The following is a 27,078-nucleotide window of genomic DNA, read 5'->3' as shown; positions in this document are numbered from 1 at the left end:
GATCATTTTCTCCACCTAGGTAAAAATCTTTTTTCATTGTCATCCATTCTTTAATTAATTCACCACCCACTCCTCACCATGCAACTATTCATTAATTGAGCTATGCAACCTGCCACCAATCTCCATCCATCCAATGATTGGAAAATGTTCGATAAAGAAAAATGTGTTCTAGAAGGGACGACATTTGAACTTTTCTCTAAAGATTTCTTGGAGTAGAACTACCAAAACTCGCCGCATTAGTCAGGCTCGCTCTCTGCACTCGCTTGCTACATGCAGTGTGGAGGCTGGTCGGACAAAATGTGCCAGAAAATTTGCCAGGGCTGCATTTGGGTTCCAGTTCGATCCTGCTTTGATCCAAACAAAATTAAGGCCATTACTCGAGTGTACGATTTTGCTGATGAAACAAGGAACTTAGTTACAAATAGACAGTTTTGTCTGAACCCTCTCCGTTCATTTCACTCTCCAGTCCAGTGCTTTAAATGGGCCGGTACTCACCGGTACTGAGTACCTGCACTTACGAATTTTCTGGCCGTCAGTACCGACACTTCTCTTTAGCCAGGGAGAGCACTGGTACGCTAATAGATGGCACTGCAGGCTTCGGTTAGGTATCTCATCTAGCACAGGGTAGATGCCGCTCTACTTCTCAGAAGCTCGTAAGCGCAGTAGCATTTTGCAGAGTCCCTGCTGGAGATTTCCGCAGCGACCATTTGAATGCTTTGAGACTGCAGGGGTCTGAGAGGACTTGCCTTGTGTCATGCTGTGATTAACAGGGTCTAAACAGACCCTGCACTGTCGATCAGGGACACAACAACCATTCAGCTGAAAGTGGAACCTATCTCTGACAGCCAAGGAGCTTCTGTAGTCGTGAGCTGAGCGGCTGCTGAACTATTCAGCGTGGTATCATTTGCATGATGTCCTTGTGTTCACCATCACACTGTATTTGACAGTGAAGGGCCCATTCAGGCCCTATGCTGTTAATTCCATTCACACTATTGTGTGCATTTGGACAAACACAGGTATGGAGGCAGCACATGGACAGTGGCAATTTAGAAAGCCATGGGAGGCAAGGAGTTTAAAATGGCTTTAACCCCACCAGAGACTTTGTGTGAGTGTTTGCTTATGTCTCTATGCTTGCCAACCTGTGTGTGCCTGTTTTTATGTGTGAGAAAAGTGAGAGAAAGAGGAAGTGAATCAGGACACTCTCAGGAGATATTTTAAAGGGAATGTGTGGAATGCTTTTGTGTACATGTCTGCTTGTTTCTGTGTGTGCACGCTTGAGACTATATAGTACTGTGCCAAACAACAGCAGATAACAGTGTGGCAATAAGAAGCAGCAAATATTACAAAACAAGGAACTGTTAACATATCAACCTGTTTGGCTTTCATTTTGTGTAATGAGTTAACCTGTACATAAATGCATTTCTGATATGTTTTGATATGTGCTGCAACTGGTACAGAAGTCATTATGTATCAACATATCTTGCCCTTAGCCCCACCCCTAACCCCGCCCACTAGCCACACCTATAGCTCATATTAATGAGTACCTGCCCTTACTTTTCCCCATTTAAAGCACTGCTCTCCACACAAAGGAGAGGTTAGCTCCGCTTGCGCACGCTCACTAGCGGTTTTACGCGAAGCGGCGGACGCGCGTCCTAACTTTTGATTTCACAAAGGCGCAGACTTCAGATAAAGTCCTCCTTTTGTCATATTCGTGCTGCAATTGTCCCCTGATCAATTGTTAAACTGCCCACTGTGAAATAAGACCAGCCAAAGGCCAAGTACGCTTCAGAACATTTGAGCTGTCTACCCACACAGTTTTCTGACAGAGGCGTCACTGGGATATATGCTCTAGCTGGAGATAATTGGGAGCCGTGGCTTCAACAAGACATTGCGTGGGTGAAGAAATTCTGCCGAAGCCCAGGAAACATTACAGCAAATTATCATTTATGCTTCTAAATGCTTTCTTCACACTACAGAGTATTGTTACCACACAAGTTGACTTTTCTCCATCAATCTTAATTTCACCAGCAACTTTTAAATGAGTTTTATAAGGCACATTAATTTTCAAAATGTCACTGTTTTATTTGAATGCCGGTTAAGAATTGTTGCTGTTCTTTTAGTTCAGTGTGATCTATTTGCACGGTTTCTGTACTGCTGCAAGTCCATTCGATGTGATGAAATATTCAGAGCCGGACTGGGAACTAAAAACAGCCTGGGCAAAAATGTTCAAACCAAGCAAACAAGTAACCTACCTTCCTCTCACCTTTTTTTCCCTCTCTCCCTTTCTCTTGATATTTCCTTCTTCAGCTCTTATTCTTGATTTCTCCCTTTGTCGAGCTATTTCTTTGCGACCTCCCCTCTCTCTCATCACGTGACTTTGTAGAACAAAGGGAGTATGCATGTGTCTGAGCCTGGGATAATGAGAAAGGAAGGAGATGACTCACAGTTGTAACAATAATTTAAACATTTTTGGCTGACTAGGGTACTTAACACATTTTCGTCTTGGGAGGCAAGTTGTGAAAGAGAGGGTCTAAAATGTAATGTACTGGGAACTTCCTCTAAGTATCATTAACATTGGGCAAGCAAACATGGTGCAACAGTTGTGCTAAAGCAATAACTCAGATCCCACACTTCTTTGCTTCCTCCCTCCTGCACTTTCTTCCTTGCTTGCTTTACTTCATTGCTTGTTTCCTTTCTTTTTTTTCACCCTTGCATTGCCTGCTGTAATAAAACCAGGGGAGTTAGAGAGTCTTCTGGAAGTCCTGGATGCTAACAAGCTTGCCTCCAATGGCTCTAATCCCTCCATGAAGTGCTCAATTGGTTAAAAGGCCAGTCCTGGTCTGGAAATACATGTGCAAGGGATGTTGTGGATCTCCTCCGAATTTGCATATATGTTTGATCTTTCTCTGAGAGTATTACAATCTAAAATGTCATCCACACTCAGTATCATTTTGGTCAGAATGACCCTATCTTGGGAAGAACTAACAAGTGGCTCACAATCTCCATTGGAGATGTGTGTGTATGAGGACCATCATGCGCTGTTGCTGCAAAACATGTAGCTGCACTTTTGCTTGGAGTGAACCGAAGAACGAGCAGTATCTGTGTATGTGCTTGCAGCTACTATCCTTTGGGTGATTTGTTTCATTTGTTGAATATTATCTTGGGTTCAGCATTGTCATCCCTTCTTAGAGTTGCAGGTGTTTCTGTCTAGTCGTAGTGCGGTCATCTTGGGATGCACCGAGTTTACTAACTTTATGATTTCCAGGTGGTCCTGGATGTTTTTGGTCTTTTCCAGGAAAGAATTCCAAAACTTTTCTGCCTCAAAGTCAAAAAGGCGTTCCACTGATTCTTCTTGAAAGCTGTGATTTCCCTATGGTGTGCCAGTTTGGAGTGAAGGTTTTCTTTCTTGAGTAGCGATGCAGCTTTACGTACATGAAGGATGAGGCCCTACATTGATGCAGAGAAGTTTGAGTCTTGCAACGGGAGCCAGTGGAGCACTTGAAGGGCTGGGGATATATGGTCACGTGGATTGATAGGTCGCACATTTCTTGCTATGGCGGTCTTTAGAGCATAAAGAGGCATTGTAATTTTACAGAGCTAAAGCATGCACTTCCTGTAGAAAGAGCCTTTTATAACCTGGGTGAACAGGGATAGATTGGAATCCATAGTCAGTCGTAGGCTTCTCAGTTCTTTCGATGACACACATTGTGCACCAATATCTTGGGGCCAAATGGTCATCAAATATTAGTTTTTTCAATATCGACATATCTCAATCTTTGATTTGGATGAGTAAAGTTTAATTTTACTTCTTGACCATCCATTGCTCAATGACTTGTACACAAGGGTCCATTCTTTGTTGTCAAGCTCCCTCCAACATCTTAGCTTTAAGATGATCTAGGTGCCATAATTTTGCTTGCAGCAAGTCAGTTAAAAGGAGATGTTGATATCCAGTAATGGGCTCAGGTTGGCATTGGAATAAAATGGTGAGGTAACTGAGACACACAAGCATTGATGCTAAAATGTGATGGGGTGAATGGGGACAGCGAGATGCTACTTATCTGTTGGAGAGGTATGATGCGATCCAGACTAGGATAATTCCCTTGATACCAAATTCTTGTATTTTCTCTAAAAGGGAGTCGTGTTTCACTGTGCCAAAATCAGCAGTCAGGTCATCGTGTAGAAGGGCAGTGACCGTATTGCCATCTACCATGGTCTTCAAATCATTTCAGCTAGTCATCAAACAGGGATTATGTGCTTCTCCTTGGTTAAAACATAATTTGTGGATCAGCGAATAAGATGTTGTCGTTCTGTGTATCACAAGTCTTAGTAAAAGCAACACTTTAAATCAGTTTCCCTAGAATGTGCCATTTGAGATTGGGGTGTGGAAACCAGGTCTACTGGATCTAGAATCTCATTCTTGAAAAGTGGCATTATTCTTGAAAAGTGGTAGGATATCTTAAAGTCAGAGAGGACACTGCTTGAAGTTAGGAAATTGTTTACAATATTCATAACTGAGTTTGCAGCAGCCATTGAGAGTTGTATGTTCGTTAAGGTTTCCGGCAGACAGGGCTCAGTAGCTGAACTCTCAAGTGAATTTAACTAGATGATTGTTTTGTAAGGCTGAGAATTGTTCGACAGTGACAGAGTGTTGTGTCAGATGGCATAGCCATCTTAGTCTTGGCATTGCAAGGGTTAATGGCCGTCATCTTGTTTGTGAAGTGGAGTTCTACCATCTTTGCTTGTCTATATGATGGTATGCGATGGATTGACAAAAAGCTTGAAACTTTAGAATAATTTTTTTGGTTCACTCTGGATTGCAGAAGTCAGTGAGGATCTAATGGACTTCATTGAGACACATTTGGTTCAGAAGATCGGTTTTGTTCTGTGAATTGTTTGATCTTTTCCATAGGCATGGAAGTACAATGATACCTGTTTGCATCTTTTATGTCTGTTCATTGAGCTATGGGGTCTTATGCTGACAGTTTAGACACTTCAGGGTCTCAGGAGGAAAAAGTATGTTGAAGGCTTTAGAGAGGTAATCGTACAGTTGATCTACGTTTATAATTTGATTGGGTGGTGACCTTAGAGAGAAAAAAGTGTGTAGTGGTTTAGTCTGCCTGTAAGTAGTTGAGGTCAAAGTGGTTCTAGCACTTGTTCTTGTGACCAGCTTCATGGTTATCACTCCAATTGACAGGTACGTTTCCTTTAACCAAGATGACTCCAGTTTGGGAAAAATGTGTCCAGGGTGTTACTAGTTGTGAGTTTGGGCATAGTGATGAGTTGAGTAAATATAAGAGTTTTCTTGCTGTCAGATGCAGAGATTTAAATGGTTAAAGGTGAGTTGGCATCTGTGAAACCCCGTGTTTTATTAGTGGTCTGCAGATTAGCAGAAATGCACATGAGAAGGAGATATGTGTGGGTGAGTAGTGAACTAGGAGAAATTTGGGGAGAGGTGGGCCAAGAAATGGACAGAAGTAGCAGAGGCAAGGTTAAACAGCCTCCTATGTTTTGTACGGTGGGTGAGAATGGCGGTTGTACGTGTTAGAAGGCTGAAGAGTTGAAAGAAGACAAATAGATGTTAAGTCAGTGCAGGGTTCTGGGAAGTTAGGGTAAAGGATTAGTAGGGAGCTGCATGGCCATATAAGGCAATCTATGTTATACAAAAGTAAAGTTCTGTTAAAATAGTGGAAAACTTAGAACAGAGTAAAATGTGCAGGATGAGAAAGAGAAGGAACGACAGTAGTTTGGAATGTTAGCAAGACAGTAAAGCATTGGGTCCTAACCTTTACACTTCTGTGGACCTCCACTTATTCATTACTGGGTTCTGGGGCCCCCACTGAACCATTATTGGAGTCCAAGGACTATGTTGGAGTGGCGTGATACTCGAGGAGAGTAGGTAATAGAGTAAGTTGGGTAAGACTAGGAAGTGAAAGATTTCATATTAGATCGAATATCGTGTACTTAGATGTGCTTGGTTACATCCATAGATATTATCTATGAGCAATTAGGTGGACATAATCAAATTGCAATACATATTTTTGGAGTCCATTACCATTTGAGACACGTATGAAAACAGGTATTCCATATATTAGGAATTCCAAATTACGTTTCAAATTATGTTTGCAGAAAAAGCCTATTTTAGATGCTATTACATCTTAAAAATTATACACAATTATACATTTTGGTATTGATCATAGGGAATAGACTGAGTCTTAGAGATAGTACTCCTTCTTGGGTATGACCCTCATTGAGCCAAGAGGGGTGTTGGAATTACAGGGGTACTGGGCTAACTCTCTCCCCTTAACTGTTACCTAACCAGTTGGACATACGTGTGTGCTGTTTTATGATCCTGTTGCAAACATCTGATTCACCCACCTTCTTAGTCCCATGCCCACTCCCAGATTCCACAGCAATTGTGCATATATAGACTAATTCAATGAGAGATCAAGGGCGCCAGAAAGCCAAGACACTTCAAGGACATATAGCAGATTCCTGGGTTATTGTTTAGTTGATGTGGTATTGTGGCATTGCAGATCACTTAGCGCTTATTCCCATTGTTAGAACTGTATCTTTCACCGTACTCTACACATGCTTACATCTTGTGTGTGATCATTTCTGGTGGTGAGAGGGAATCATCAGCTCAGACTAGTTACTTGTACATTTTCTCCGTGGCACTGCTCCACATGATGATGTCTTTCATATGCATTATCACAGGTGAGGCTTTGCTGCACACTTAGCCCCCTATCCAGCATCATTCTGCATTTTGTTTTATGTATGTGGCTCTCACACTGTTGTCTTGGCCTCTCACTCTCACACAGCAGATTCACAAAGGCTTAGTTCCTTGGCCCATGCTTTCTAAATTCGCAGATCCAAATTAAACAGTGCCCATAGTTCTTCTTGGGTCTTTCTGGTTCCATTGTGCCGGATGTCTCATGGTTTAATGTAGGACAGGGGGCGTGCGGGCTTCCCACAAAGTGCTGGGCAAGGATGCTTACCGATGCAGTGCAAGATGGCGGACAATTGGTGACCTAATCTTAAAAAATTATTCTAATAGCTAGAAGCCATATGCGAAGAAATTTTAAGATGATTTTGCAAGCTATTAGATAGTGTTTCCACTCGCTGTGGCGTTTAGCCACACTGTGCGTTTATATGAAATTAAGATGATTATTTTCCGAAATAAAAAACGATTTGGAAATAAAGGGGCCACTCTGTGCATATATGTTTTAGATCATAATAAGAAGTATCAGAAGATGATTTGCCTGTTGCTTGGCACTTACTACATGTGAATCTGAAGATGCCAATTACAACTTCAGATCATACCCATTAAAAAACATAAGGTAAAGCATGTAAATACTAATATTGAAATGTAAGTAATAAAAATTTGTAGCTGCCAAGCTTAACACAATGTGGCCAAATAGAAAAGAAAACATATCTTTTTGAAAACAATTAATTTTGCAATATCATGAATAGCTCAGATAATTAAGCCCTTTCATTATGTTGACTGCTTGACTGCACATGAAGTGCAGATTCTAAAGAGCTGCGAGACTGTAGGCTCAGTTATAGAATCTACAACTGGTGAAAAAGCACTGAAAACCTTCATTTGCAGCTGCGTTAGCTTATTTTTAGCCTGAGAGGAGCTTATATGTTTGGCCAAGACCCTCATGCACATGAACTCTTCCTCTTTGTGTTGGTGCAGTTGACATAACAGGACATGCTGCGATTTTTACCATATAAGACAAAAGTGAGCAATCCTAGAACTCTTTATCGGTTGTCTCACATGTATCTTCCAGGAGTAAGGGACTCTTTTGTGGAGGAGAAGGTGTTGTGCTTCTCATTTGTGAATGTGCATACATGTAGGTATGTTTCCATTGCAACGTTTGTTGACAACCTTAAACCATATAAAAGAAGGTCCTCAGACACCACCACTTCTGTACACTTCTGGACCTGTGGATACTCTGCCAGGAAGAAGGACTGCTGTGCTGCTGAAAGGACAACCACTCTGCTGGGCATCTGCTGTACGCCTGGTTTGCCTTCTGCCTTCTTGCCTGGGTGAGAAAGACTGGACCTGCATCTCTTGAACCCAGAACCCAGAGTGACACAAAGGGCTAGTTGGCTGGTCTTCCGATCTGAAGCCTCAGGGACATAACAGGCTTCCAATTACCTTGCACCTGCACCTGGACTCCGCTGTCTGTGAGTCCACCCTGCCAAGTGGTGCCACCCCAGTCCTGGACCTTTGGAAGTTGGCCTAAGGTGCTTACCAGTGGAATCAACGCTTTTCTCTCCGAAGCAGTGCCTCCTGGAGCCGAATTGATGCATCTCCTTGGCTCAACAGGGCATCCTTTGGCAGACCTGATGCATCGCCGCCGCTGCACGGATTGGACATGGTGAGGAAGGCCCACATCTCCCTCGCAGCTTTGGAACTGATACATCACCGACGGCGTGGTGCATCTCCGACCCAATTCCGCGCATCTCTCATCGATGGCACCTCGATGACGACGATTAAACTCCACATCCTAGTTTCACTGCTCATTGTAACCGATGCATTGCCTCAGCTGCACACTGCATCCTCAATGCCCGGACTTCACAACTCAAGCCCCGTCGATGGGATCCTCAACTTTGATGCAACAGGACCACGCACCGCAGCCACTCTGCATCTTTGAACCAGCGCATCTCTTCGACTGCGTTACCCTTCTTTGCCTTGGGTCCATTCAATTCTCCGCAACCAGAATTTAAGGTACTTTGTTCAGCAGGCCTAATCTGGTTCCTGTAGCCGGCCGGTGCTCCATCGCGGTGAGCCGGAAGTAGTGACTCTGTCCCGGTCCATCGCGACCAGTTATCCCTTGTTGGCAACTTGTGCTTTTTGGCTCTATTTTACCCTAAAGCTTAAAACTTAATATCTCCGGTTTTGCTGATTAGATTTTTGTTGTTTTGGTCTTGTTTTATTTATTAAAAGCTCCTCTGGTTTTCTAAACTTGGTGTGGGATCTTTTTTTGTGGTGTTTTCACTGTTTTTACTGTTTGAAGTGTTGCACAAATACTTTACACATTGCCTTCAAGTTAAGCCTGACTGCCTTGTTCCAATCTACCACAGGGTAAGCACAAGATAATGTTGGTTTTGCTTGTGCCTTACCCAGAATAGGATTGTGGTTCGTGCTTGACCAGGGCTCTCACCCCAGTTAACCAAGAACCCAATTTCTAACTGAGGCACTTCATGGAAACACCAACATGGGTAGGTAGGTTAAACTACTACACCACTCGCATCTCTTCAGTGGTGTTTTTCTCTCTCTGATTGTCTAAGGTGGAAACAAGAGATAAGCTACTATTCCTGCTCCTTCTTCTCACCCTGACTAATATGTGACAGTGATGATCGGCCTTAAAACGAATATAGCATGTTACATCACATGCTATAACATAGCGTTGTGTTACACCGACCGCATTGTTAGAACACGATACCTTTACATCGCAAGTCATTAGATCGAATTAGTGTAGGCAGCGCGCTGGACTTAGGAATAGTATAATTTACTATCCCAACTCCACCCTGTGCAACAGTAGGGAAGGTGTTGGAATAGTAAATTATACTATTCTTTAGGCTAGAGCGCCCCCTACAACAAGTCGATCTAATGACATGCGATGTAAAGGCATCGCGTTCTAACAACGTGGTCTTTATAACGACCGCGTTGTAATAGGAACGCGATGTAATGGCAGCGTTGTAAACGCTGTTTCCCCTTCAAACAGTCCATATTACACAAAAACACAGAGGATTCAGGTTTCAACACTTGCAAAAGCCTCAAGGCTTAAACAAATCATACATTAGGCAGCCACCTACGACGCCGGCATGCACAAGAACCATGGCAGCCGCTGTGTTTAGTCCTGATGCATCTTCTAACATTTGAGATCAATGTAAGATGTTTGGCCTTCAGATGTGTAAATCGTGAGGCTATTGCTATAAAAAGACTGAACAAGTTGATAACTTTCGAAAACTGTATCAGAAAAGGCACCTCTTAAGTTACATTCTGTAAATGCACAGGACTAAAATATCTGGACATGTATTTACCTTTTTTATGTAGGTCAACATCTTACATTGCTCTCAAATGTTAAAAGATTCATCAGGACTAAAGACAGCGGCTGCCATGGCTCTAGTGCATTCCGGCGTCATAGGTGGCTGCCTAATGTATGATGTGTTTAAGCCTTGAGGCTTTTACAAGCGTTGAAACCTGAATCCTCAGTGTTTTTGTGTGCTATGGACGGTTTTAAGCCTGCGTGTGTTGAGTTTCAATATTTGTGCTTGAGGAAGAGTGGGAACTATTCTAGGTGTAGAACTGAGAAAATTCCATCTGTGGTTATGCTCTCTAAGCTACGAATTGTAGCACGCAGCAGCTCCACGTTGGTGTGGAGCTTTTCGTTTTCCACACATGGAACACTCATGTATTCAATTGACGGCACTTCCACTGCTGCAGGGTCAGGCATATCATTTTTTTTTTAGTCCTGATAAATCTGCTAAACATTTTAGTTGAGTGAAACATGTTGAATTACTTCAATATTTTGCAGAGAAAAACTAAGTGCAACCTAATAGATGCCTTCTCTCATACAGTTTTAGGACTTTTTGGACTACTTCGGTCTTTTGTAATGTAATGTAATGTAAACTGAACTTATATAGCGCACTGTCACCCAACGGGTATCCTGGCTCTGAGAAAGTACATGTTGTTATACAGTGTGGTTAATCCTTCACCCAAAAAGATGACCTACGGGCGGATATCTGAACAGGTTGGTGACACTGCGTTTATGACTTATTCCTCCCTCTGGAATAGCCAAGTCTTAAGCTTCTTCCTGAATTGCATCAGGTTCTCACTTTGCCTAATGTCATTTGGAAGTTCATTCCACATTCGTGAGGCCACTGAACTGAAGGCTCTTTCCCCCGTCCTCACACGTTTAAACTTTGTGATGTTAACTTTTTATAGCTGTTTCACACATCTGTCTCATCTCAGTTGAGGGACCATAATGAAGAGCTATAGAAGTTTAAGGTGACCCATCACCGGCACTTGTTAGTCAGGTTGTGAAGAAACCAGCAACAGGGATATTGTTCGATCACTCATGTCCACCTTACCTTACATAATCAGAGAGCAACCCCCCACTGAGGAGATGCAGGGCACAGTAGAGTCTAACCTGTTTGTGCTGTTTAGTGTTTCCTAAAGGAGTCTCTCATTAACCGAGACTTCATTGCTAGATTTACACCCCTGAAGTTGGGGGCCATTCTTGACTCCCGTTAGAAACAACCACAGTGATAGATGGGAAGGAGCCCAGGAATTTAGGAACTGGTCCAGACATATCATAAAGCGTCTCCGCCGCATTCATAGAAAATGTTTGATGGTAATGTGATAAAGATTAGGGTGTCCAAAAAAACTATGCTTCAAACTTCTATTTAGGATAGACACTGTGAGGACATTTGCCTGGGAGATTGGCCGCCTGCCATTCAAGAGTCAGATAGGTTTTTGTGCTAATGGATGGATCAGTTAAAATGCCTCTCTGAAATATTAATTATGAGGTTTCTACCTGAGGGCATCGTTAGTTAACTCTATTTGAACTTTTGTCCTTAAAGATCATTTTTTTTCTTTGTTTATACGAAGTAGAATTAGCTACTGGTGTGGTTGGATGTCCCAAATTCTTGCATTTAAGGCATTTTTTGAGCTCAGTGGCTGTTTTAAAGTGCGGCATCTTCCTCATCCTGCCAAAACCCTTTGGCTTACTGTTGCTCATGGCGATGGATCCATAGATAATAAAACGTTTACCACTGCCAAAGCAGGCCTGTTCCTTCAGCAGAGAGAGCTGACGCGATGAATATGCACGTGGAACCTGCCTTATCCATCCTCACTTCACCCTTACTGCGCGTAAACATCTTCATCATGTTTTATCTTCAGCAACGGTCTGTCAGTATCGCACAATTAGCCGTGTAGCCACTGTGTCATGGGCCCTAGTGCAAGAAAGAAAGTGGGCCTCCTGGCTGATGTTTGAACTGAAAAATACAGCAATGAGCAGGATTCATTGTGTCTCTTAGGCCTCTGGGCCACGGTGCCACTGCACCTGTTGCACCAATGGAGGCCACTCCCCTGTGCACAATTACCCAAGAACATAAAACGTACCAAAGTGCAGATTTTTTTCAAATGTTTTGTCCAAGTGCGCTATGTGTAATGACAATCGTCGTGGTACAAGTTCTGCAGTGTTTACCAGACAAGGCCACTTCACTGTACATTTGTTGCCTAATCGAATTTTGTCTCTATGAGGAAGCTTAGTAAGTAGCCATTTACATTTTGCTGCTGTGCTAGAGTGTTTATTTTCTCAATCTTGATTTATTGTCTTAATCTGCATTATTTCTTTTGTCTCAGTCAAGGAAAAGTGGCCTGCGTTGTCTTCTCTCTTGCACACCTCTTTCCGAAAGCTTTGTCCAACTTTCCTTTCCCCTTTCTATCAGTGTAGCGCTATAACGCCTGTTCCCAAAATCGGTTTGGGGCTCCTTTAGTCTGTATACCAGAGCCCAGACCCAAACTCTGGGAATGTCACCTCCAGAGCAGACTGTACCCAGCAGAATCCAGCCACTTCCGGGGTCACAGGACACTGCCTCATATTCAACCAGTGCAGGACACCTACTGCCACTTCCTCAGATGACTTTGGCTGTTTATAGTTCTGACTATGCTTTCCATTTCTCTTTGTAATAATAAATTATGTGTTAAGAACGAACACAATTACATTTCCTATTTTTTGCTACTCTTGCACTGCTTTAAAGTCCTGAACCTTTGATTTTCAGCTATAATCGGCCAAAGAGAGCAGTTGGGAATGTATTTCTATAATTAACACGCATCTGAAAATGGCGGCAAATCAATTCACAATGCTACAGCTCTGACAACTAGATACATTCAAGATACAAATGAACCTGTTTAAGAATAGACTTGACATCCGCAGAAGATAAAAGTAGCTGCACTCCAATTACAGACGACATTAATTGATGACTGTACCCAGCCGAGATGATGTATTTGTGCTACATTTACACAGTGATTTTTTAATTGTAATACTCGATAAAAACGACGGCAGGTACTGGAAATAATCTTCTCTGATTTGGATTTAAAAGTAAATGACGAAAAAGGGCCTTTCCTAGTTTTCAGATGAAAAGTCACTTGGTCAGTTAATGCCCTCTTGTTTTCTTCGCAGGCAGTGGGCCCCACCATGACCGCTGCAGTGTCTATAATGAGAAAAACCTGGTTGATGGAGTACACTGCCACCCGCTGGGGCACTGGATTGAGACAACAGGCCACACCAATGAGATGAAGCACACCACAGACTTCTACTTCCACATTGCAGGTCACCAGGCCATGCACTACTCAAGGTACCGGCTCAACCGTAGCAGTGTTCAGTTAGCAGGACAATGCTATGGCAATTGGTTTACTGCTGTACCACGTGGAACTCGGGAGCAGTAGTGGCTCATAATTGTTTGGCTTTTCGTTTAAACTTTTGCTGCACAGGTTGTCTTAATTTTTTTGTGTAGAACGCGTTCTGCTATTGATTGGGCTTCTTAGCGCTTTTTGCATCTACAGCTATACATATACATCAGAGTCTGAATCAGTTTGGGATGAAGTTCTCCTAATCCTAGAAGCCCTTCTAGTTCTATTTTCCTATAGGTGGCTATGTCTGATAAATTGAGCTTGCCTCCGCATTTGCGCCTGCCCCCCTCAACATCCCTGCACTGTGTGCCTGCCACACAGTGCAGGGATGTTTACAAATTTCCATTTTTCGATGGTAGTTTGTACTGCGGGTGGTTTCCACCCGCCGCAAAGCTCCCATTGGAACATGGATGTTTCTGACCGCACCACATCGCGTCCAAATAAGGCGGTTGGAACCGCTGACCTGGGGTCGGTCACTTCCCGATCCGCAACGGTTGTCATGTGTAAGTTGGAGGTTTGAACCACTTGTTTACACATTATCTAACCTTGTAGACAATGCTGCTGCTCCATTGACACATACATGTGTGGCATTTTGTGGGTGGCAAGTACTATTGGGGAAATATATTGTCAACCCAATGGCATACCAGATTGTGTATATATGAGGAGTTCTGTCTAAGATGTCTTTTTGAATCATATAGTGCGGTACATAAGCTATATGATGTATCAGTATATTATGGTGAGAGGTTCTCTAGTGAGCATGGTGATAGTCACCTATATAGCACATCTGTGTTGTAGATCGATACAAAGTTCTGTGGAATGTGGTGTGTTGGATGTTTGTATGTGTCAAATTTATTGCAAAGTGATGTAGTATTCCATACTCACGACTGGCCCGGTGGTCCCACCCCTGTTTTTCCAGGACGCAGAAACACCAGACTTAATTTTACCAGCCAGATATTCCAGCAAATAAAATTGCTTCACACAGGCCACCATCTCCATCCCTGCTCGACCAAAGTTCTACCCTGCATGGGCACTTTTTCCACTAGCCTTCTGTACCGTCCCTTCCCCATCCTAATCTATGTCATTTCAACCGCACACCAGTTCAACGTAGAAGCCATTGCTCCCATTTACCACCTGCTAAAGCATGGTAAATGGCAGCGTTAACTCCCTCAGCATAGGAAATATCATGAATTTCGTGGCCACAAAGGCATTCCCTATTCTTTTGTTGAATATTCCCATATATTTCATTTTATATGTTTTGGGGAAAATTCACAAAACTATATAAGAGAACGTGAAAGAGTGCCACAGAAGAACTACTTTAGTTACTCTAAAATGTATTTTTGACTAGGTTCTGTGTTTAGTAAACTACCACAGATGTAGGTGTTTTAAGTTGCTTAAATGACTCACTGAAATGGAGAGGTTGTGCACGAGCTTGGAAGAGATGGTGACTGTGAACTAAAATGTTTCATCGATTATTTAGCTGGATAGTAAGTAATTCTGTGCACAAGTAGGGTCAATGTATGTGAATTATATGAGGTCTGAGTGGCTGTTTCCCAGGTTAATGAAGACTCTGAAGTGTGAGTACTGTATTAAGGGCCCGTTTCAAAAGGATTTTTCTCTAAGTAGTTGTGTCGTCTGTCTTCTATGTGAACTACACCTGAATACCCGGACCTGTTTCACAGTGTATTTTTGTGAGCTGTTGTCTTATTTCAGGAGTATGTGCAAAAAAGAGTTTTATGATTCAGAAAGAGTTTCCAACTCTTGAAAATCTATGAGTAAGTGAACCCTAAGACTGGGATAGGAAGCACCCCTCACCAAAACGCTTAATGATTCAGGCTGGTTATTCTTGTCAAATTCACATCTATGACAGGAGTAAGACACAACTGCACAGAGACAAAAACTTTGTGAATCAAGATTGTAGATCCTTACTCACTGCTAGGAAGAATATTGTGAGGTCTGCTCCCAGAGCAGTTCAGAATGAATCATTGAGAATGACCCAGTTGTCTAATAATACTTGATAGTTCAAATCAAAACCTTGTTGAGGTTGCAAATGGCCCAATTCTCAGAATCGGGCTGTTTGTGACCACTAAAATGTTTTCAAAATGTTCAAAAGTCCATTTGCAATTCGGTTACCTGTTAAAGTGGTATGCATGAACGTTTTACCACCAAATTGCGGTCTCAAAACATACATTTTTTACTAATTCCTTAAGGGTGGTGAAACCATTCGCAAAGATTGTGAAATCTGATATAAATATTTTTTTAAAGCAGTCAGTGGTCCCATGGACAAATACATACTCTTAAAAAATGAAGCGTAAATGTTTCAAAAGATTGCTTGATTAAAAAGCAATCATAGGCCTGGTAAGCCCAGCAGGCTACCTTACCAGTAATAGCTGCAATTCCTGATGGGCCAAACTGTGACCTACCTCATTAATATTCATGAGGTAGGTCATTCTAGGACCCCATCTGGAATCCCTGTTTCCAATCTCTACGTTTTTGTACACTAGAAATTGCAATTTCCTAATTGCGATTCACAATTAGGAACTTGCAATCCCTAAATTATGTAGATATGGCCCTAAGTGTATTAGCCAGATACCATGAAAGTATTTATTGATTCAACCCCAATGAGACCCCCTAAATGTGATATAGAAGGATCATAGTCAATTACACCGTTGCTACGACAATATTTGTGGGGAGTGCACAGATGCAATGTGCAAGCAATGGTGGGAATTACTCAGTTGCCAAGAAATTGTACTATTTCAAGTGGATGTCATTTATAAGGAAGTTTTGCAGTCCTAAAGCCCGTGAATCAGGCTTCACAACTTCAAGATACCTTTCACAGTGCACAACAACACTTTCACGAGTCACAGAAATCTTTCAGTGGTGTAAAAGTGGTTTTGTAACACTTTCCCAATTGCAAACAGGCAGAGGCATGAAAGAGAAATTCCTCTCCTCTTTCTGAGTCTGAAAGGAATTTATCAATGCATTGTGATCTCAATCTGATTGAGACATCTAGCCACAGATTCCTTAACTTTGAATATCCCCAGGCATCAGACTGGATCCGGAGAATCTTCAGCAGTTCCTGTGCATGCCAGGGGACTGCGTTGCATGGCTCCATCCTGACGTCATCCACGGATATGACATCAATGGAGCCAAATGAGTCGCACCCAGCACGCTGATGTCAGTTTCCTTCTTTTCTGTGTCACAACGCGGATCCAGGAGAAGCAGTTCCTCTGGCCTGTTTTTGTTTTCTGGCCTTATCGACGTCTTTTAGCCTCCGGGAACAGTGTGCGATGCCTGAGGGCTTCAAGTCATGTGAGACCTGTACGCGGCAGATGTCGGCAACGGATCCACACGAGATCTGCATGTGGTGCTTGGGAGAGCACCACAACTCAGAGGAGTGCGATGCCTGCCGGCAGCTGAAGCTGAAGTCCGTGTGGGAACGTCGGATGAAGTTGCTGTCCGCCGGGATGTCTCGTTTGGAGTCCTCGTGTCGCCAGTCTCCCTCTCGAACTGGGGCTTTAGTTCGGGACAGGTCACGTTCCCATGGACATCGCTTGCCTGATGCAGGTAAACACAGGAAGAAGTCAGGGAGGACATCGACCTCCCACAAACGTGATGACGGGGCTCGCTGCTCCCAGTCTTCACTGGACATTGGCCCCCAGGAGTTGACCCCCACCTGCCCACCATTTCCTGTGGTTGGGGTGACTAGATCCCCAATGGAAGCCTATTCTCGGGCTCTGCAGGCCATCTTTGGGTCACCTCGTCTCCCTGGTGTGCCTTCGGGCGTCACAGAGGGGGTAGGGGCACAGATCGGGAGTTCGTCCTCAGCGCCGATCGAGTACACTGACTCTGGTTTCGGTGTTGCTGCGACTTTGGGACATGGTCTGGAGGGGCATCCCAGTCAGATGTACGGACCTTCTGTGGCGCCACCTCACAGCCCTGTGGGGCTCCCTGCGCTGTCACCGGAGGCGGCTGCAGTGCGGAGCTAGACTCCGAGTCGATGCCGTTCTTCACCGCAGTTTCCTATCTTGGTGAAGGTCGAGTCGATGCCGGTCATACGCCGGGCGGACGAGTCCTCTTAGGTGGTCGTCGATGCGATGCTGTCTCGACGTCGGTCGACGCTGGTGCTGTCCCCTGCTGTTCCTCTGTTGGTCGAGGAGGATGAGGCCCCTGAGGGTTCCCCACCCCCAGGGTTGTTTCGATGCTCCTCGGAGCAGGTGCCCATGGGGCACTGGCATGCTTTTGGTCATCCTCGGGCTGCAGAGCCTCTGCCTTTTGGTGGACGGGTTAGCCTACAACTGTCCCCTACAGATGGCTTATTGTCACCACCCAGAATGGCTACGGAGGCTAGTGCAGCATTTGCAAGAGCAGTTTGCAAAGCTGCGGATATCTTATAGATGCAGCCTCCATCAGTCTCTCTGCCTTCTGATCCCTTGTTGGATCTACTCTACCAGGGCGACGTGGAGGTGGAATCCTTGCTGCCTTTTGGTGGATAATCCAGTGCTTAATTTGTAAAATATTAAGTGCCAGGGCTCTAAACCAGGAGGCCACAGCTTGCACCACCCATTGCCCCTGTCATCACTGCCAAAACAACTATTAACCATCTCTCTTGCATGTAAATGCAACGGTTTAGATTATTCCAGGTCCCCAAAGCAAAAGGACTGGTTGGAGAGGCAGGTATTAGTATTTTTTTAATGCATATTGTTTTCCTAAACAATTGTTATACTGCTCATCTCTAAATTACATGAGCAGCGCCACCTTGTGGCAGATTGCCCCAAGTGTGGTATTGACAATTAGGTGTCGGTACCGAGCACCAGAAACCAATTCAGTGTCGGTGCTCAGCACAGGAAAGCCCCAGCTCAAATTAAGCACGGGGATCATTATATGACATTCTTCTTTGTACTTGGGTGAGACCCTCATAGGGAGACCATGTGGGTTGTGCTATTGCACATTGTCATCGCCCGACTCCAAATGACCCTCTCTGTTTGTCCATCCATCCTAGGGCTCAAGGGCTGGTAGTCCAGGCAGCCTCTGTTTCGCTATGCTCCACCCCTCTTCCGGTGCTCCCTCCCACTATGGAGTCTCGCTGGTTTGAGGCTTTGGCTGCCATGTCTTTGCGTCCACCAGCTCGGCCCTTCGGTCTTTGAACACGTCGTGTGTGTTTGCACGGGCTACTTTTGCCCTTCGGGACTTGGTCGAGCGTCTCCTTCCATCTCTTCTGGAGGGCTCTCAGGCTGACCTGGATCAGCTGCTTCATGATGGCCGGGAACTGGCACAGTTTTCCATTCGGTCAGCCATGGACACCACTGACTCTGTGGGTCGGGCTATGGCCCGGTCAGCTGCTCTTCTTCGCCATGCCTGGCTGCACAATGGCAGATTTCCTGCAAATGTTCAGGAGCTTCTTCGGGATTTGCCCTTTGATGGGGTCTCCCTTTTTGAGAGTCATGCTTACTCAGCGGTCCAACGTCTCATGTCTGAGTTTCCAGAAATCCCGTGGTTTTTAGTCCTTGTTTTGGACTTTTACTTTGGTTGGAGTATTGTCACAGTTTTTTCTGGTATCCGTCTATTGGTTCAAGACATTATTGCCCGGACGGACTGTACAGCTAATCAGCCATTTTTGTCCATATTTGGTACAGCTAGCCAGATGTTTCTGCTTTTCTTTTTGAGTCCCCTGTCTACGAGCTAGTCTCACGAGGTGCCCCTGGCTTTTTACGGGGATAAGACATACCCTATGTGGGGTATTCGTTGGCTATTGTATAGCTGCTCTTCCTTGCACATGAAGCTTTGAAGGTTCCCGCGGAGACTTCTTAGGATGGCTTTTTCTTTCCCTCTGGGGGATTGTCCTATAGTGCATACTGTAGGCTCCTCCCTTTTTCGCTCTTCCTACTGTTGTAGGACATCCCCTCTGGTGAGACCCGCAATATTGGCGTGGCTCTCTCCTGGAGCTTATGAGTTGTGGTCTACGGTTGGCCTGTAGCTCTCTTCTTCCTCTATGGAGGCAGACTGCTCCAGAGTAATTTTGGTTTTCTGCCACACTTGGCTCATCCCGGCGTGTTCTTCACCTTTTCGCTGTGCTCTTTTTGCCTACATTGGCTGTCTTAGACGTAAGCAAGTGTCCCTTGTGGACATGTTGTCCTGTTCCGCTCCGGAGCGTTTTCATTCCGTGTTCTATACGGACACGATTTGTGAGTATGCACTGGGTATGTTCACAGTCACGGGCCTGCGGTACGCCTTAACCCACTGTCTTGTCTGCGTTATCTTCATGTGGTATTGTATACACCTCATTCTCTGGAGTTGGGACATGCTTAGGTCTTCTTTCGCAGCTCAGACCTTGTCTGGTTTTCGCTTATGGGCAGTAGAGTTTATGCCAGACACGTCACTGCTGCACGTTGCCTTGTGCCCTTCTTTCCCTATGCACTTTCCAGGCAGGGGCTCTAGTCCCTCTGCTCCTTGCTGCGCCGGAGCTCAGGTACTCCTGTTCCTGGCCCCGGCTGTCGTTCTCAGTGGGAGTATTCTTCTTCAGGATACTCATTGTCATTTCTGCAGAGTCTGTAGATATATATATATATATAAATATAAATATATATATATATATATATATATATATATATATATATATATATATATATATATATATATATATATATATATATATATATCAAGCTCCCAGTTCCATTAGGTAATCGTACCCATCACGGACGACAGCACTCACGGGGGAGAGTTCAAAAAGAATTTATTATTGGAACCCTGGGCAAAGACGCGTTTCGGCACTCAGCCTTCGTCAATTTCTGCAATGAAACGCGGCAGCCATTACACATTTAAAAGCATTTTCGATGTTTCCGGTGTAGAGACAGAAAACAGACTAAGCTTAGTTTGTCAACAAATCATAGCGCCATCTTTGAATGTCTCAAAGAAAAGGAAATAATGCAGTAATTCTGCCAGTATTTCATGTAGATATGTAAATACATTCTTATCACAATATATAATTGATTTGATTTAGCCCACAGATGGGCATGCATGTACTGTCTCAAAATATACACCAGAACTATGAAGGACACAACAACATAGGGGAATCATACGTATATCCTGCCCACAGATGGGCTCATATTATCCTTCCTATGATATTCATAAAGACACACCTTATATACATATACAAGTCGTGCAGTTAATGTCCAGTACTAAAAATGCAGATTATATACAAGAAATAGAGAAATCAGAGGGAAAATTCATCATAGTATGACAATGTGAATCGTTTCATCCTAGATGCACAGCAAGTTCTTCACTACTATTAAGGCCCTGCGGATTCTTACTTTGTAGGTCAATAATATAGCGTGATTCTAAACGCCTGAGCTTCTGTATCCTGTCACCACCCCTAGGGCTTTGTGGTACATGATCTAAGCAAAAGTAAGAAAGAAGATCCTTGTTGTTGCGATGCATCTTATTATAGTGTCTCGCTACTGGGTAGGATTCGTCTACGTTATTAATTGCCCTCATGTGTTCGAGAATCCGAATCTTAGCCGGATGAATAGTGCTCCCGATATAACGGAGCCCACAAGGGCACACTAGACAATATATAGCATAGGGAGTAGTACATGTGAGGAACTTGGTGATCTTTTTGGGTGTGATAAGCCCAGGTACATCATACGTTAAAGTGCGTTTGCTCTTCTTACAGGCTTTGCACTTACCACAGGGAAAAAAACCGTTAAGTGTTTTAAAAGATGTCCTAGTGGGTTCCACGTCATGATAGCTATGGACCAAATGATCTCTAAGTGATCTAGCTTTCCTGAACGTGACTAGAGGATTAGTTGGTAAGTCCTCTTTAATGATGTGATCAGTGAGGAGGATATGCCAATTCTTACGTAATATCCTCTTCAATTGATCGGCATTTTCAGAGAAAGTTGTAATCAGGCGGAAAGCACCATTTTTGGACTTATTGACCGCTTTCTCTACGAGAAGATCTTTCCTCGGGATTTTTTTAACTCTATCTAGGGCACTACCCAAAACCGCTTCGCTATAGCCTCTCACTCTAAAGCGTTTCAAGCTCAGTGCTGCTGCCTTTTCAAATTCCATATGGTTGGTGTTGTTCCTTTTCAGCCTAAGTAGCTCCCCATATGGAATACTTTCAACCAATTTTTTGGGATGGCTACTAGTGGCAAAAAGGGTGGAATTCCCTGCGGTACTTTTCCGATAGAGTTTAGTTTGTAGTTGTCCATTGTTTACATAAACAGTAAGGTCCAAATAATTTACCTCCTTGGTGCTCACTTCACCTGAAAATTTCAGATTCACATTGTTACAGTTTAAAACCTCAATATATGATTCAGCCAAGTCAGGTGGGCCATCGAATATAATGAACAAATCATCAATATAGCGGTACCAAGCCTTTATCCTCAAGTTCCAAAATGCATTAGGCTCCGCCCAGGCCACCCGCTCCTCCCACCAGCCAACGAACAAGTTCGCGTAGCTGGGGGCGAAGCAGGTTCCCATGGCGGTCCCCAACATCTGTCTAAACATCTGGTTTTGGAACAAAAAAATGTTGTGAGTTAGGCAAAAATTGACAAATTCCAAAATCATCTTGTTATGTTCATAATATCTCAGTTCACGAGTCTCTAAAAAGAAGCGTATAGCTTCTAAACCATCAGTGTGCGCAATGCATGTGTAGAGACTTGTTATATCAAGAACCATAAGACAGTAACTAGGTTGCCATTCAATTTCATCAATGTGTGTTAAAAAATCTTTCGTATCTCTCAAATATGATTTCAATGTAACCACATGTTGGGAAATAAAGAAGTCAACATACATAGAAAGGTGTTCAGTAAGACTGCCTTGGGAGGCAATAATAGGTCTCCCTGGAGGGTTCTTGATGTCCTTATGCACCTTAGGCAGGTAGTAGAAGGTGGGAATAATAGGATTTAAACATCTCAAAAACAGGTGTTCCTCTAGATTTAATTTATTCTTTTTGTACCAAGAGGAAATCAACTCATGATAATCAGTGATACTCTGATTATACATCTGTGTACTAGTTCTTTCATAACAAACTGAGTTGTTCAATTGATGAAAGGCTTCCATTTCATACTGGGTTTTAGTCAGTAGAACTATATTGCCTCCTTTGTCTGATGGTTTGCAAACCAGAGAAGTGTCTTTGGATAGATTCTCCAACACCTTCTGTTGCTTTTTCGAGAAGTTCGTGGTGTTCTTTATGTACTTTTTGTCTTGGCGTAAGCGAGTAAGGTCTTTGATCACAGCATCAGAGAATGTATCGATTGAATCATTAGCCATTTGAGGTAGGAATACCGATGCTGGTTTGAACGGACTCAAACCTCCACTTTGTTGTATTTCATAGTGGGCCATGAGTTGTGTAGGATTGATATCAATATTCTCATTCTCAGTTGTTTCATTTCTCAAATTTTCCAATGCTTGCAAAGTTATAATGTCTCTGCCAGTTAAAGCATCAGGTGCAGTGGTTCTCTGACTGGGATTCGTACTTGGCCTAATGGAAGGTTTCATTTTAAAGTACTTATGAAGCTTCAGCTTACGAGTAAATTTAAACAGGTCAATCCTGGTCTGGGTAAATTCGATACTCCTCTGCGGACAAAACGAGAGACCAAGTTTCAGAACCGATTCCTCTTCCTTGGTTAACACTCTGGGGGTCAAATTGATTATCGTCAAATTTTGTTCATTTACTTCCGTTTGTTGAAATATTTCCTGCTGCGGGTCATGGGTGGAGAGCCTTCGAATTTTTTGACCCCCACCCCCCGCCTCGTCTTCCTCTTGCTGCCTGTTCTGGAGGCTTGCCTCTGCCTCCCTGTAATTGCTGTTTTCTGATGAGTCGAAACTCCTCGTGAAAAGGAGGTGCATCAATTGGCATCCCACTCGCTACATCTTCATTGGAGGATTCATCTCCTGTCACCTCCGATTCTGAAGTGTCTGGGGCCACTGTCAACGGTTGATTAGGTTTTTGTCGTAGTTCTCTCCTTGGGTTATCATATTTCTTGGCAAATGTTAGTATTCTGCCTTGACTATAGTCTCTTTCGTCCCGGTCGAACTTTTCTTCTTTACGCTGCTTGATTTTCTGTTCATATGTTTTCAATCTTTTTTTCATTTGTTCACGTTTCGTTTCCACGTTGGTTTGGTCTTCTTCCTTGAGTAAATCATCCTCTAGTTCTTTAATTAATATTAGGGCCTTCTCTCGGTCGCTCCATGCGAACCGTACAAGTATTTCCAGCATCCCCTTGCAGGATTTGGCCGTATGTTCCGCCCATGCATCCAACAACAACGGGTCCGGGTTTCCATAGGCCGGTACTGTATAGATTCGAAGGCCTCTCGGAACCCTGTCTACCTCCAAGTAATTCTGCAGGGAGGTGGCCTCCCACCACTTCCGGATCTCTCGCTCATAGAGACGCTCTAGATTGGTGAATTTAGAGGCAAGATTTGGCGTTACAGGCGTTCCGTTATTACTTCTAGCATTTCTGTTTGTTCCATTTTGCTTTTTGAAAATGCTTGCAGCCGCTTCTCTGCGTTCCGTTTCGCAGAACATCATACAAGTTCTTTCGATAGTTGTGTACACAACTAAAATGTTCGTGCCCTCTCTCCCCCTCGTTCAGTGAATATCGCGGAGAATAAATGGAGTGTACGTGCCAGCGGCACCTTACCGGGCTCGAAGTTATCTCAGCCGTCTGTCAGACCACGGCGAAGTAATCCCAGTGGGTCGTGACACTCAATCTCCAATATCCCGCGGTCACGGTGCATATATATATATATATATATATATATATAATCTACTGGCGGTCGCCAGTAGATAGTTATAGTTAGGACCGTGTTTCCATAGGAAATCCGCAACATTCTATTTGGAATAACTTTGGCGCCGGTTGACGAATCCTCGCGAAATTTTCAAAATAGGTGGGGCGCTCCGCTCCGCTCCTACCCTGAAAGTCTCGGGGGGATTCGTCAAGCGGGGGCTGAGAAAAAAGGGGGGTCCCAAAACGCGTTTTCCCCATGCAATTTTCCATAGGGACCTTTAGTCCAAGGTACAGCCCGAACGGCTGAACAGAATTACTTGAAATTTGGCAGAGAGGTAGTCCTCAGGTCAGGGATGTGCCTTTTGCAGGTCTGGTGTCAATCTGTTCAGTAGTTCCTGAGAAAATCAAAAGTAAAATCATATATATATGTGGGCGGAGCCTAACCACACATCTCATCCTGAGATCTGATTGGCTGTCAGCACTTCATCCAAGAAGTGTTGGCAGCCATCTTGGGACCAATATACATGATAGCACCTCATTAAAAAGCATTGCAGTTAATAGAAGGTTTTAAGACTTTAGTTACATTATAAATCATTTGTTGATGGTACCATACTCAGTTTAGGAATTGTGGTATGTTCTAAGGTGATTTCACCATGTGAAAAAGCCTTATGCTGGGATATCATGATTGAGAGAAAAACATTTACTCATGCTTTTCCCACAGAGGTTTGGAAGGTGATCTATAAGCTAAACTGAGAGCTTATTTTCTGTAAATTCACATTATCTTTCTCAGTCATGTGAGAATGAAGTCTGACATTCTCAGTAAAACATGTACATCCAACAAGGGCAGAGACTGTCAGTTGATTCCTTTGTGTTCTACTGCAGCTTCCCAGAGTGTTCCAAAGAACAACTAGAGCGCTAACAGTCCTACTTATGATAAACGTATGGCACACCTGAAGCCATCTTGCTTGGATTAAAGTGGTAACTCTCAAAACATTTAATTTAAAAAGGAACAAAATGAGGGGGTTCATTTTTCCATAAAAAGTATGATTAGTGCTGCAGAAAGAAAAAATAGGGCATATTTTGAGTGACTTCTCAAATCCTCTTCTATTTCATTAAAAAATTCTGACATGCAGACTGAAACATGCACTTTCAATAGCAGCAGCAGTTTTCCCTGGTGAGCAGTAGCTTTACTACAGTGATCTAATGAGCAAAAAGAGTGCTAACATTCTGAATTTATGGCAAATGTGTGACACATCTGAATGCCTTTGGAATCAAAGTAAAAAACTGAAAGTATTTCCTACTGAGGAGACTGCAGTAAATGAGGAAATTAGGAAACTTCATAACAAATAAGTCTGCCAAGATGGCCACCAGAGACAAAAGAGCCCAAATGTAGCCCAAATATCACCCAGATGTAGCCCAAGTATATCCCAATGACAGAATGTCCCAGAGTGTTCTTAAAAACAACTAGAGCGCTTACTGTCTTCATTATGACAAAAGTATGGCACACCTGAAGCCATCTTGATTGGAATAAACTGGTAACACTTAAAACATTTAATTTAAAAAGGAACACAATGAGGGAGTTCATTTTGCCATAGAAATTATGATTAATGCTGAAGAAAGAAAATGAGGGCACATTTTGAGTGACTTCTCAAATCCTCTTCTATTTCATTAAAAAATTCTGACATGCAGACTGAAACATGCACTTTTAATACCAGGAGCAGACTTCCATGGTGAACAGTAGTTTTACTACAGTGATCTAATGAGCAACTAGAGTGCTAACATTCAGAATTTATGGCAAATGTGTGACATATCTGAATACCTTCATGATGGAATCAAAGTAAAAAACTGAAAGCATTTCCTACTGAGGAGACTGCAGTACATGAGGAAATTAGGAAACTTCATAACAAATAAATCTCCCAAGATGGCCACCGGAGACAAAAGAGCCCAAATGTAGCCCAAAATCACCCAGATGTAGCCCAAATATAGCCCAATGACAGAAGTGTGCAAAACTAAGTGGGGAGACTAAGTGATTTGACCAGAATCACAGAATGTCGAGCTGAAGCAGAAACTCCAACCTGGTTCCCCAGTTGCAAAGTCTGCAGTTCTGGAAGTAACACCACATCCTCTCCCCTAAGTGCAACATTTAATCAAGTGGTCAACTGGATAAAAAAACATAAAGGTAACAAATAATTTAAAAGTGCTTTCTCGCTATTTGAAAACTCAGAAAATATGTCCTTATTTTAGTCTTTCAGAGCACTAACCATAATTTTGATGCCAATAAGACCCTCTCATATATGTAATTTCTAAAGGAAATGCTCTAGGTATTACAGTTTTGATTACATCAAGATGACGTCAGGCGTTCCACACTTTTGTAATAAATATAGAATGTTAGCAATCTAGTTGTTCATTAGGATACTGTTGAGAGGCAGAGGCCAGGGGCACGGACTCTGAAAATTGAAGGCAGGTAGGAGGGTGCAAAGGCAACAATTTAACCACACTGAGCAGGCAGGAAGGGCCGTGGCAGTACAACAGACTATGGAGGGCAGTGGAAAGGGGGGCAGGGGCAACAAACCAACAATACAGGACTTGCAAGAGAGGCTGTGGCAATGTAATAGACCATTGTGGGCAGAAGGAAGAGGCAATGGTAGTACAACCATACATGCCAACAGACCCGATTCAGCCAGGAAACGTCCAATGTTTTTAAGCTCAAATGGGCTTTATTTTATCTGTCTCCTGTCTACAATCTCCTCTTTTTCAATGTAACTCAAAGGGGAAAATCAATACCCCAGTTTTTTTTCAAAATCTCACTCTTACCAAGTTCAAAATGTTCGCAAGTATGGTACATTGGATCATGGAAGGAAATGGGGTAGGGACATGGACTTGGATAACAGAGGACAGGAGGGACATGGAGAGGTG

General features: G+C 43.3%; 1 protein-coding gene across 2 annotated transcripts in view; it reads left to right on the top strand.

Moving 5' to 3' along the window:
- EPM2A (EPM2A glucan phosphatase, laforin) overlaps positions 1-27,078 on the top strand; it is an 893,901-nt gene that overhangs the window by 415,773 nt on the left and 451,050 nt on the right. For both annotated transcript variants that reach the window (XM_085612282.1, XM_085612281.1), the window contains exon 3: positions 13,200-13,374. In XM_085612282.1, the coding sequence (XP_085468408.1) occupies positions 13,200-13,374 (175 nt within the window). The remainder of the gene's footprint in view (positions 1-13,199; positions 13,375-27,078) is intronic.

Source organism: Triturus cristatus, chromosome 6, assembly GCF_964204655.1.
Source record: "Triturus cristatus chromosome 6, aTriCri1.1, whole genome shotgun sequence".
NCBI lineage: Eukaryota > Metazoa > Chordata > Amphibia > Caudata > Salamandridae > Triturus > Triturus cristatus.
This window is presented reverse-complemented; position numbering and strand designations above follow the sequence as displayed.